The sequence below is a fragment of the Scyliorhinus torazame genome, chromosome 22 (assembly GCF_047496885.1).
Source record: "Scyliorhinus torazame isolate Kashiwa2021f chromosome 22, sScyTor2.1, whole genome shotgun sequence".
NCBI classification, from domain to species: domain Eukaryota; kingdom Metazoa; phylum Chordata; class Chondrichthyes; order Carcharhiniformes; family Scyliorhinidae; genus Scyliorhinus; species Scyliorhinus torazame.
The window spans coordinates 105428484-105441743 of record NC_092728.1 but is presented as its reverse complement, the minus strand read 5'-3'; the positions used below and the strand labels follow the sequence as shown (position 1 = coordinate 105441743).

Sequence of the window (13260 nt, the reverse complement as noted above, 5' to 3'; positions counted from 1 at the left end):
AAATGGCCGCCCCCATGCATCGCACATGGCTGGGGGGTCCCAAGATGGCAGCGGGGGTGGACAAAATGGCCGCCCCCATGCATCGCACATGGCTGGGGGGTCACAAGATGGCGGCGCCCATCCTCCCCTCGTGGTGGCCGGGACCCAAAATGGCGGCGCCTGCGGGTCGCACATGGGGCGCTGGGGGGGTTGGGGAGCCTTTGGGATGCGCTGGACTCTTTCTTCTCCGGGGACAGCGGCGACCCCCCGGGACCGGCACACAGCCGCGAAATGGCCCTCTTTGCCGCAGCTCTTGCAAATCGCTGCGCGGGCCGGGCAGCGCTGCCGGGGGTGTTTCGCCTGCCCGCAGAAATAGCAGCGGGCCCCCCCGGGATGACCTGGCGTCTGAACCGCGCAAGCCTGTGAGGAGGGGGGGTTTGTCGCGACGAGGGTCCACGGAGCCCAAGGGGCTGCCGCGCGGTCGGGGCCGTGCGCGCGGGCGTTTTGCGCGGCCACATCTAGGGAGGCTGCAAGGGCCCGTGCCTCTGAGAGTCCTAGCGACTCTTTTTCTAACAGTCTTTGGCGGATTTGGGGAGAGTTCATACCTGCCACAAACGCATCGCGAATTAACATGTCCGTGTGTTCAGCCGTGTTTACCGGCGGGCAGCTGCAGGCCCGTCCCAAAATTAGCAGCGTGGCGTAGAATTCGTCTAGCGATTCTCCGGGACTTTGCCGTCTCGTTGCGAGTTGGTAGTGTGCGTAGACCTGGTTCACTGGGCGAACGTAAACGCTCTCTTTAGTGCTGCGAACGCCGTCTGGAAATCCTCTGCGTCTTCTATGAGAGGGTAAATTTCCGGGCTTACCCTCGAATGCAGGACCTGCAGTTTCTGGTCTTCTGTGATCCGGCCGGGGGCCGTTCGGAGGTAGCCTTCGAAACAAGCTTGCCAGTGTTTAAAAACTGCTGCTGAGTTCACTGCGTGGGGGCTGATCCGCAGGCATTCCGGGGCGATCCTGAGCTCCTTAGTCCTTTAAGCACGCTTAATAAATTGTAGCGCACAATGACTTACGAGAGACGAATAGAGATGAAGTCGATGAGGCTTTATTAAGCGTGACTTGTTCCCCGCAGTTCAGCAACAGACTGGAGCTGCGGGGAGAACTCCTGGTTCTTATACTCCGCCTTCAGGGCGGAGCTAGAGATCAACAGCCAACCAGGACCCGGGATCTGTCGGCCAATGGCACCACGGCTTCACAGTCCCACATGACCCCTAATGCATACTACCACACTCCGTTATTGTTTGCACTGGCGATTGAGCCCCTGGCCATGGCACTGAGGGGTTCCAGGAAGTGGAGGGGAGTGTTTAGGGTAGGAGAAGAACACCGGGTATCTCTGTATGCGGATGATTTGTTGTTGTATGTGGCGGACCCGGTGGAGGGGATGCCAGAGATAATGCGGATACTTGGGGAGTTTGGGGATTTTTCGGGGTATAAATTGAACATGGGGAAAAGTGAGTTGTTTGTGGTGCATCCGGGGGAGCAGAGCAGGGAAATAGAGGATTTACCACTGAGGAAGGTAACAAGAGACTTCCGATACTTGAGGATTCAGATAGCCAAGAATTGGGGAACCTTGCACCGGCTTAATTTAACACGATTGGTGGAACAGATGGAGGAGGACTTCAAGAGATGGGACATGGTGTCCCTGTCACTGGCGGGTAGGGTGCAGGCGGTTAAAATGGTGGTTCTCCCGAGATTCCTCTTTGTGTTTCAGTGCCTCCCGGTGATGGTCACGAAGGCTTTTTTAAAGGGAATTGAGAAAAGCATTATGAGTTTTGTGTGGGCCGGGAAGACCCCGAGAGTGAGGAGAGGGTTCTTGCAGCGTAGTAGGGATAGGGGGGGGGGGTTGGCACTACCGAGCCTAAATAATTATTACTGGGCCGCCAATATTTCAATGGTGTGTAAGTGCATGGGAGAAGGGGAGGGAGCGGCGTGGAAGAGATTGGAGAGGGCGTCCTGCAAGGGGACCAGTTTACAAGCAATGGTGACGGCACCGTTGCCGTTTTCACCGAAGAAATACACTACAAGCCCGGTGGTGGTGGCAACATTAAAAATTTGGGGGCAGTGGAGACGGCATGGGGGAAGGACGGGAGCCTCGGTGCGGCCCCCGATAAGAAATAACCATAGGTTTGTTCCGGGGAGAATGGATGGGGGATTTGGAGCATGGCAAAGAGCTGGGGTAGTACAATTGAGAGATCTGTTCGTATCTGGGACGTTTGCAAGTCTGGGAGCGCTGACGGAAAAATATGGGTTGCCCCAAGGGAATGCATTTCGGTATATGCAACTGAGGGCTTTTGCGAGGCAACAGGTGAGGGAATTCCCGCAGCTCCCGACGCAGGAGGTGCAGGATAGAGTGATCTCAGAGACATGGGTGGGGGATGGTAGGGTGTCGGACATATACAGGGAAATGAGGGACGAGGGGGAGATCATGGTAGATGAGCTGAAAGGGAAATGGGAAGAAGAGCTGGGGGAGGAGATTGAGGAGGGGCTGTGGGCTGATGCCCTACGTAGGGTAAACTCGTCGTCCTTGTGTGCCAGGCTAAGCCTGATACAATTCAAGGTTCTACACAGGGCGCATATGACTGGAGCATGGCTCAGTAAATCTTTCGGGGTAGAGGATAGGTGTGGGAGATGTTCGAGAAGCCCAGCGAATCACACCCACATGTTCTGGTCATGTCCGGCATTACAGGGGTTCTGGGTGGGGGTGGCGAAGGTGCTTTCGAAGGTGGTGGGGGTCTGGGTCGAGCCAAGCTGGGGGTTGGCTATATTCGGGGTTGCAGAAGAGCCGGGAGTGCAGGAGGCGAGAGAGGCTGATGTTTTGGCCTTTGCGTCCCTAGTAGCCCGGCGCAGGATATTGCTTATGTGGAAGGAAGCCAAACCCCCGGGCGTGGAGACCTGGATAAACGACATGGCAGGGTTTATAAAGTTAGAACGGATCAAGTTCGTATTAAGGGGTTCGACTCAAGGGTTCACCAGGCGGTGGCAACCATTCGTCAACTACCTCACAGAACGATAGAGGGAATGAAAAGAAAGAAAGACAACAGCAGCAACCCAGGGGGGAGGGGGGGGGGGGGAGAGGATCCGGGCGGGCTCTTAGGGATGTCATTGTATATGTATAGACATTTGTTATAGGTAATGTATATTGGACTGTTGGATTGTATCTTTGGAGAGTAACTATTTTTGATAAGGCAGTTGCCATTTAGTTTTGTTTTTGTTTCTGTTTATATATTATTTATTTATTTGTTTAAAACTGGCCACTGTTATTTATATTGCTTTATTGTCGTTTAAAAGAAAAACCATGTACTGTTATGTTTGGCCAAAAAATATTGAATAAAATATATATATTTTAAAAAAATGTACAAGGTCTTTACTGGCAGGATGAAACCGGGTCCTCGCTTTTGGATACAGTGAACATGTGGGGGCGAGATGGTTGCAAGACACGACAGCCCATTAAAAATAAAACCTGAACTTGCATCATGGCAACTGCAGGGAGCTGTGAGATTCAACCCATGGGAAAATCATGCCCCATGTTCCTAAAGTAAATGGGATTTATAGAATTGAATTTGTGTCAATCAGTTGTTTGTATATTGACTCAACCCCCTCTGCGTTATCCTATTGGAATCAACTTGCGGGAGCAAACACTCATATTTTATTATCTTTATCAGCTAAGAATTGTAAGGATTATTTTAAAACTTAAGTTAGTAGAATGTAGGATGCATTAAAATAATATTTTAAAATATTTTAATGTAGCACCTTATTAGCACTTTGCAACTATGAATTATCTTTCAAGTATAGTCACTTGTTACAGCCCCCCCTGTTCATGATGTTAATGGTTGAAATGTCACAAACATGGACTTCCGGTTGCGGCTATGCAGAGCTAAGTCGCACGTTCGGCAGCTCCCGCTTGGAACGGACTTTTGGGCTCTTTTCAGGGCCCCCAACGGCATTTCTTCGACATTTCCTGGTGTGGGAAGAAGACTGCAACATTCCCCCGACAGTGTATGGCTTGGACCAGGATCGGGGCGACTAAAAAAATGGTGGTGAACCCAAAAAAAGTGCGAGGGAAGAAGAGCAAGATGGCGGCGGGCGGGGACCAGGCAGCGTGGATGCAGTGGGCGCAGGAGCAGCAGGAGGTTATCCAGCGCTGCTTCAGGGAGCTCAAAGTGGACCTGCTGGAGCCGATGAAGGCTTCTATTGATAAGCTGCTGGAGACCCAGATGGCCCAGGGGGTGGCGATCCGTGAGGTCCGACAAAAGATCTCCGATAACGAGGTCGAGACCTTGGGCCTAGTGGTAAAGGTGGAGGCGCACGAGGCGCTCCACAAGAAATGGCAGGAACGGTTCGAGGAGATGGCGAATCGGTCAAGGTGGAAGAATCGGCGGATCCTGGCCCTGCTGGAGGGGCCAGACGTGGGGGCCTATGTGATCACCATGTTAAACTCGCTGATGGGAGCGGGGTCCTTCCAGGGGCCCCTGGAGCTGGAAGGGGCCCATAGAGTGCTGGCGTTGAGGCCCAAGGCTAACGAGCTGCTGCAGGCGGTGCTGGTGCGGTTTCATCGGTTCGCTGATCGGGAGTGCTTGCTCAGGTGGGCCAAGAAAGAGAGGAGCAGCAGGTTGGAGAACGCAGATGTTCGAATATATCAGGACTGGAGTGCGGAGGTGGCGAAGAAGAGGGCCGGGTACAACCGGGCGAAGGCGGCGCTGCACAGGAAGGGGGTGAAGTTTGGCATGCTGCAGCCGGCGCGTCTGTGGGTCACCTACAAGGACCGGCACCATTATTTTGAGTCCCCGGAGGAGGCGTGGGCCTTTGTTCAGGCCGAGAAGCTGGACACAAATTGAGGGTCGGGATGGGTGGTCGGGGATTGCTGTTGGTGTGTTACATTTTGAGGGGGGGTTCTTTGCTCTTGTTTCTTTTTGGTTCGGTGTGGGTGGTTAGGGTGGGTTGGGCACTGTTTTGGTTGGGTCTGTCGGGTGGGCTCTTGGAGGGGGGCAAGTAAATGGAGTAGAGGTGGATGGCCGGTAGGGGGGATGGGGCCCCGCGGGAAGGGGGAGGCCCGAGTCGGGGGTGAAGAGACTGGGCCTGTAAAAGGAGCTGCATCAGAGGTGGCGGGGCCGGGCAGGTGGAAAGTGCGGGCTTTTTCCCGCGCTGGAGGGAGCGGGGCCAGTGCGGGGAAGCGAGGGTTGTTTCCCGCGCTTGGGATGGAAGGGGGAGGTGGAGAGCCTGATGATGGGTAATGGAGGAGGAGGGGATGTCCCACAATGGGAGGAGTCGAAGGTGAGGCGTGAGTGGCCGGGGTCAGCAGGAGTCAGCTGACTTGCAGGAGTGCAATGGGGGGAGCAAAGCAGCTGGAAGGTGTCCTAGCTGGGGGGGGGGGTTGCTGCTGGTATGGTCAAGGGGGAGCTGGAGCGAGTAGAGGGGGTTGGGACGGGGGTCTGCCGCCGTGGGAAACGGGCTGGGCGTCTGCCGCCGTGGGAAACTGGCCGGGAGTGGGGTGCGGGTGCGTGGCTGGCCGAGGAGGGGTTATGACTAGTCGGCGGGGGCGGGGGGCAGGTAGCCCCCTGATCTAGCTGATAACCTGGAATGTAAGTGGATTGAACGGGCCGGTCAAGCGGGCCCGGGTGTTCGCGCACCTGAAGGGGCTGAAGGTGGATGTGGTCATGCTCCAGGAAACACACCTGAAGGTGGCAGACCAGGTAAGATTGAGGAAGGGGTGGGTAGGTCAGGTGTTTCATTCAGGGCTGGATGCCAAAAATCGGGGGGGTGGCGATCTTGGTGGGAAAGAGGGTGTCGTTCGAGGCGTTGAGCATTGTGACAATGGCGGCAGGTATGTAATGGTAAGTGGTAAGCTGCAAGGGGAGAGGGTGGTGCTGGTCAACGTGTACGCCCCGAACTGGCACGATGCTGGTTTTATGCGGCGCATGTTGGGTCGGATCCCGGACTTGGAAGTGGGGGGCCTGATAATGGGGGGAGACTTTAACACGGTGCTGGATCCGGCACTGGATCGCTCCAGGTCTAGGACGGGTAGGAAGCCGCCGGCGGCTAAGGTGCTGAGGGTGTTTATGGACCAGATGGGAGGGGTGGACCCTTGGAGATTTGCAAGGCCGGGGGCTAGGGAATTTTCATTCTTCTCATAAGGCCTATTCCCGGATCGACTTTTTTATTATGAGCAGGGTGCTGATAGCGAGAGTAGAGGATACCGAATACTCGGCGATAGCCATTTTGGATCACGCCCCGCATTGGGTAGACCTAGAGCTGGGGGAGGAGAGGGACCAGCGCCCGTTGTGGCGCTTGGAGGTGGGGCTGTTGGCGGTCGAGGAGGTGAGTGAACGGGTCCGAGGAAGTATAGAGAGATACCTGGAGACCAACGATAACGGATGGGTCCGAGTGGGGATGGTCTGGGAGGCGCTGAAGGCGGTGGTTAGGGGAGAGCTGATCTCCATTAGGGCCCACAAGGAGAGGAGAGAGCAGAGGGAGAGGCTGGTGGGGGAGATGGTGAGGGTAGACAGGAGGTACGCGGAGGTGCTGGAGGAGGGACTGCTGAGAGTGAGGCGTAGCCTCCAGGCCGAATTCAACCTGTTGACCACCAGGAAGGCGGAGGCGCAGTGGAGGAAGGCCCAGGGGGCGGTTTATGAGTATGGGGAAAAGGCAAGCTGGATGCTGGCGCATCGACTTCGGAAGTGGGACGCAGCTAGGGAGATCGGGGGAGTTAAGGGTAGGGGAGGAAGTGTGGTGTGGAGTGGGGTTGGCATCAATGGGGTCTTCAGGGACTTTTATGAGGAACTGTATCGGTCCGAGCCCCCACTGGAGGAGGGAGGGAAGGGCCGCTTTCTGGACCAATTGAGGTTCCCGAAGGTGGAGGAGGAACTGGTGCTGGGATTAGGGGCCCCGATTGGGCTGGAGGAGCTGGCCAAAGGGATAGGGAGCATGCAGGCGGGGAAGGCACCGGGGCCGGACGGTTTCCCGGTCGAATTCTACAAGAAATATGTGGACCTGTTGGGCCCGTTGCTGGTTAGGACCTTCAATGAGGCAAGGGAGGCAATGAGGCCCTCCCCCCGGGCTTTGCCCCCAACGATGTCCCGGGCACTGATCTCCTTGATCCTGAAGCAGGACAAGGATCCCCTGCAGTGTGGGTCTTACAGGCCGATTTTGCTGTTAAATGTAGGTGCCAAGGTGCTGGCGAAGGTCTTAGCCACGATAATTGAGGACTGGGTGCCGCAGGTGATCCACGAAGACCAGACGGGGTTCGTGAAGGGGAGGCAGTTGAACGTGAATGTACGGAGGCTCCTGAACGTTATTATGATGCCAGCGAGGGAGGGGGAGGCAGAGATAGTGGTGGCGATGGACGCTGAGAAGGCCTTCGATAGGGTAGAGTGGGAGTACTTGTGGGAGGTGCTGAAGAGGTTCGGGTTTGGGGAGCGGTTCGCCAGGTGGGTTAGGCTGTTGTACGAGGTGCCGATGGCGAGTGTGGCCATGAACAAGAGGAGTTCTGAGTACTTTCGGTTGCATCGAGGGACGAGGCAGGGGTGTCCCTTGTCCCCCCCTGTTCTTCGCACTGGCGATTGAACCCCTGGCTATGGCACTGAGGGAGTTGAGGAACTGGAGGGGGTTGGTGCGGGGTGGGGAGGAGCAAAGGGTGTCGCTCTACGCGGACGATTTGCTGCTATATGTGGTGGACCCGGTGGGGGGGAATGCCGGAGGTAATGAGGATCCTCAGGGAGTTCGGGGATTTCTCAGGGTACAAGCTCAACATGGGGAAGAGCGAGTTGTTCGTGGTTCACCCAGGGGACCAGGCGAGGGGGATTGGCGAGCTCCCACTAAAAAGAGCGGAGAGGAGCTTCAGGTATTTGGGGGTCCAGGTGGCCAGGAGCTGGGGGGCCATGCATAGACTTAATTTCATGAGGCTGGTGGAGCAAATGGAGGAGGAGTTTAAGAGGTGGGACGTGTTGACGCTGTCCCTGGCGGGTAGGGTACAGTCGGTTAAGATGACGATGCTCCCAAGGTTTTTGTTCCTGTTCCAGTGCCTCCCCATTCTTATCCCGAAGGCCTTCTTTAGGCGGGTCAACAGGAGCATAACAGGGTTTGTGTGGGCGTGAGGGACTCCGAGGGTGGGAAGGGTGTTCCTGGAGCGGAGTAGGGATGGGGGTGGGCTGGCACTGCCCAACCTCTGTGGGTACTACTGGGCCGCCAATGTGGCGATGGTGCACAAGTGGGTGACGGAGGGGGAGGGCGTGGCATGGAAGAGGCTGGAGACGGCGTCTTGTGAGGGTACGAGTCTGGAGGCGCTGGCAACGGCGCCGCTGCCGCTCCCTCCAATGAGGTATACCACGGGCCCGGTGGTGGCGGCTACCCTCAAAATCTGGGGGCAGTGGAGGCGGCACAGGGGGGAAGTGGGGGCCTCGGTGCGGACCCCAATACGGGGGAACCACCGGTTTGTCCCAGGGAGAATAGATGGAGGTTTTTCGGGGTGGCACAGGTCAGGGATAAGAAGGTTGGGGGACCTGTTTGAGGATGGGAAGTTCGCGAGCCTGGGTGAGCTGGAGGAGAAGTATGGGCTCCCCCCGGGGAACACCTTTAGCTATCTACAGTTAAGGGCGTTTGCCAGGCAGCAGGTGGTGGAATTCCGGCTGCTGCTGCCACGCACCGTACAGGACAGGATGCTCTCGGGGGGGGGGGGTTGGAGGTTGGAGAGGGGAAGATCTCGGCAACTTACCTGGTGATGCAGGAGGAGGAGGCCTCGGTGGTGGAAAGTGGGAGGAGGAGTTGGGGGAGGAGATCGAGGAGGGGACATGGGCAGATGCCCTGGGGAGGGTGATCTCTTCCTCATCGCGCGCGAGGCTCAGCCTCATACAGTTTAAGGTGCTGCGCAGGGCACACATGACTGGGACAAGGATGAGCTGTTTTTTTTGGGGGTGAGGACAGGTGTGTTAGTTGCTCAGGGAGCCCAGCAAACCACACCCATATGTTCTGGGCATGCCCAGCGCGGGAGGAGTTTTGGAAGGGCGTAGCAAGGACGGTGTCGAGGGTGGTAGGATCCAGGGTCAAACCGGGATGGGGGCTCGCAATATTTGGGGTTGCAGGGGAGCCGGGAGTGCAGGAGGCGAAAGAGGCCGGTATTCTGGCCTTTGCGTCCCTGGTAGCCCGGCGAAGGATACTTCTTCAGTGGAAGGATGCGAGGCCCCCAAGCGTGGAATCCTGGATCAACGATCTGGCGGTGTTTATTAAATTGGAGAGGGTGAAATTTGCCTTCAGGGGATCGGTGCAAGGGTTTTTCAGGCGGTGGCAACCGTTCTTGGACTTCCTGGCAGAACGGTAGACAATGGTCAGCAGCAGCAACCCGTGGGGGGTGGGAGTTCTATTTTATTTTTTGTTTGTCTACACTGGGGGATCTGAGGGGGTGTATATATTTGCTATGTTTGCGATGTGTTAATTCGGGGTGTTAATTTATTATTTATGTATAGGGGGGAGGGGGGCACGAGGTTGTTTTATTTTGTTTTGTATTTAATTCTATTGGGTTCCTTTTTCATTTTGTTGTTGATATTTTGTGAAAAGTTCAATAAAAATTATTTAAAAATAAAAGAAATGTCACAAACATCTCTGCAAACATGTGTATGCATCCAGATAGCCTCTGACGAACAGATCAATAACATTATGTACAATTCAGTTGATCATTTTTCTCACTTGAGTCGCAGTCTTGTGAATCAAAATCATTGCTTGCCATTAATCGTCCCATCAAAGGGGTTGAACAGTGTTTGACCATTGAGTAACTCTGTGCCCTACTTTGCATTATGGAAGTTTGTTTTAGTGCATACTCAACAGTAATGAATCTTATCAAATTTGTTTTCAGGCTGGAGGATGGCGACTGGAGCACAGAAAAATCCTATGTGTGCTCCTGGAATCTGGATCGGAGAGGCTTGGACCCAATACGACCGAGTACTGTAATTGATGTTTCTAGTGCGGTTATGTGCCTGGCATTCCACCCAGTAGAACCCTCTTTGATTGCTGGTATGAACTTGGGTGTTGATTTTTTTAAATAAATGTTGGTTAGGAAAAAGAGGGGGGAATGTTTTGGAATCTTTATCTGAGAGGGCAGAGGGTCTCAGTTAATGGTGCATCCGGAAGAAAGGTGCAGTGCATAATGCCAGGAGGGTTCAGTAAAGCACAACAATGACCATCAGTGTTTGGGCAGAAATGTTAATGTTGAGGGAACGTTTAAATCAGCTTTTACACTGAGTTCAGGAAAATTCTCCTATTATAGAAATTGGCCGGTAAAATTTTTAATTCAGGATGCATTAGGAGAGCAAATTAATGAAAAGTAAAGTAAGCAGCACCCTGCTAAAGAAAGAAAGAAACTCGAAAATAGTAAACACCAATTAAGTACCTTAAAAATGTCAGTTGTAATCTAGGGATTAAATCAGTTAAAATCATTAAAGCTTCCACCCGTTTAAACATTCGTGAACTGAGGGGACAAGAACAAATAAGACATGTATAATATATATTTTTGATTTTTGTGGGGTTGAAGGCCCAATGAAAAGGTTTCTCTATTTCTGTTCACATTAACAGATAAATGTCACCACAGTCTCCCTTTGAGAGAGAGCTGACTGGTGGAGATTTAACCTGAGGGTCACCACACCTCAGGCGAGGGGCAAAGTTGAGAAGATGGGGCCTTCATGAATAACCTCGGTACGGGAATTGAACCTGCATGTTGGCATCGCTCCACATCACAAACCAGTTGTCCAGCCAACTGAGTTAACCCACCCCTGTTCAGTCGAGTGATTTGAGTTGATGTCCTTACAGTTCATCATTACTACCACTGGAGGATACTAGTGGCAGAAAATCCTTGCTGCATGAGATAAAAGCCCAAGTGTTTCGTCAATTGATCAGTACATTTTGAATTCCCAAATAGAAATGCTGCAGTTTTTTTAATATTGTGAAACCTGGTGCAAGACACCAACAAGATGGGGGCGGGGGGAAGATAAATCAAGCTATGGATTTAAGAAAAGATGTAAAAGAGAGACTGTAAGGCAAGTAGGTTCTGGGGAAAGTAAGGAGATCTAATGTTCCTTGCCATGAGAATAAATTTAAGAGTTGGAGTCAGCACATTCTTGCTTTCAATATGTTAAGGATGAGAGAGTTGCAAATAATAAGTTGGTTGATGTATTGGAGTTTGGGAGGAAAGGTCAGATATGAAATATAATAAAGAGGACGTGGGAACGGTGGGAACAGGAGTAGGCCACTGATCAAGTGCCTTTCTATTTTCCGATTTACTTACAGACTTTCATCACTCTTCGCATTCACTGTGCCTCTATAAATATCAACATAGGCTTTGCTTAAGTCTGTAATCGCCAATTCTGTGTAGTAATGAAGAAGGTTTTATCCAGTTAGCCTAGCTGTTACACACTATTAAGGGCAGTAAGAAGTCTTACAACACCAGGTTAAAGTCCAACAGGTTTGTTTCAAATCACTAGCTTTCGGAGCACAGCTCCTTCCTCTGGTGAATCCTGTGCTCCGGGATTGAATGTCGGGGTTGAATGGCAAAATGAATTGGGTACTCTTAAAACATTTTTTTAAAGAGCCCAGTGTGTCGGCTACTAGGTCCTGGGGATTTGTCAGATTTTTAGTGCCTTAAGTTTCTCCAGTACTTTTTCTCTGCTGATATTAATTTCCTTTCTCTCTAGCACCTAGGTTACCTTCTATATATGAATAAACTCTGGGTGAAAAATGCAAAGATTTGCTTTCTACCTTAATATATGTGCTGTGCTCTGTAGGTGGCCTTTACAATGGAGAAGTTTTAGTGTGGAACAGCAGTAAAAGCGATGACCCTTTAATTGCTAGATCAGGAATATCCGACGATACCCACCGTGAACCTGTTTATCAGGTAAAGGTCTTATTTGGATTATTCCAATCCTTTTCTTCTTTCCTCGCCTTGTTGACATCTTTTTTGCCTTGTGGGTTCTGCAGAGAGATTGACACTGATACAAATTCTGAGTATCACACCTCCATCATCACCAAGTAATGAGTGAACTGAGCGTAAATCTGGCAAGTTTCCATCAGTGTAACAATGGCTGGTTGAAGTTTGTGTCTACTTTACTTCCATTAGTAGCTGTGCCAATGAGGAAAAATCCCAACCCGCAGACTCTCTTTTGATGACTAAACCAAAATGAAAGCACCTTTGGCTGGCCTGAGTTATTTCAAAATAAAAACAATGGTAAACTAAACAGATGCTAACCCCAGATAAAGCCTAACTGAGTCCGAGATCTTGTAGGAGAGTTGTTCAGGCCAAGCTTGCGAGTGAATCGAGTTAAGATGAAGATTAGCAATGAGTGGCAGAAGCTCAGTAGGCTGAATAATCCCCTATTCCTGTCGTCCTAACTGAGTTAACAGTCACTGAGTGACTGAAAGAGTTAAATGGGATTTTGTGAATTTTTTTGTGGAATGTATTCTGCAATTCTGTGCCGCAGCCAGCGTCCTTCCTGGTATCCTGCAGTCTCTCCCCACTTGCTTGAACACTGGGGATTTCCCGCCTCATTTTGTTCACTGCCCATGGTGGCCATTTTAATTCTCCACTCCCATTCTCACTCTTCACATGTTTGTCTTCAATCTCCTGCTCTGTTCTAAGGGAGGTCAACGGAAGTTCGAGGAACGGTATCTCATCTTGGGGGGGGGGGGGGGGGGGATGGTGATTAGCACTGCTGCCTCTCACAGCGCCAGGGATCCGGGTTTGTTTCCCGGCCTTGGGTGACAGTGGAGTTTGCACTTTCTCCCCGTGTCAGCGTGGGTTTCCTCCGGGTGCTCTGGTTTCCTACCACAGTCCAAAGATGTGCAGGTTAGGTGGATTGGCCATGGCAATTGCCTCTTAGTGTCCGAACATGGTCAGGTTAGGTGGGGTTACAGGGAGAGGGCAGAGGTGTGGCTCCAGCTATGGTGCTCTTTCAGGGGGTTTGTGTAGACTCGATGGACCGAATGACCTCCTTCTGCACTGTAAGGTTTCTATGGATACTATGAATATTTGGCCCATCCGGACCCATCTTGTGTTTTTTTTTTACCTGTCTGATTATTGCTCTCTCTTGCCTTGCAAAATCATTCCTTTTTAAAAAAAATATATATATTTATTAAAGTTTTTTAACACAATTTTTCTCCCTTACGAACAAACAGTACTCTTGAACGAGTACTTTTCTTGAACGAGTACTTTTCTTCTGTATTTACAAATGAGAGGGACGATATTGTTGGAGA

At 52.1% G+C, this 13260-nt stretch overlaps 1 protein-coding gene across 1 annotated transcript in view; it reads left to right on the top strand.

Annotated features, from left to right (window-relative positions):
- dync2i2 (dynein 2 intermediate chain 2) overlaps window positions 1-13260 on the top strand; it is a 67859-nt gene that overhangs the window by 41348 nt on the left and 13251 nt on the right. The window contains exons 3-4 of the mRNA XM_072488834.1: window positions 9875-10032; window positions 11796-11905. Coding sequence (XP_072344935.1) covers window positions 9875-10032; window positions 11796-11905 — 268 coding nt within the window. The remainder of the gene's footprint in view (window positions 1-9874; window positions 10033-11795; window positions 11906-13260) is intronic.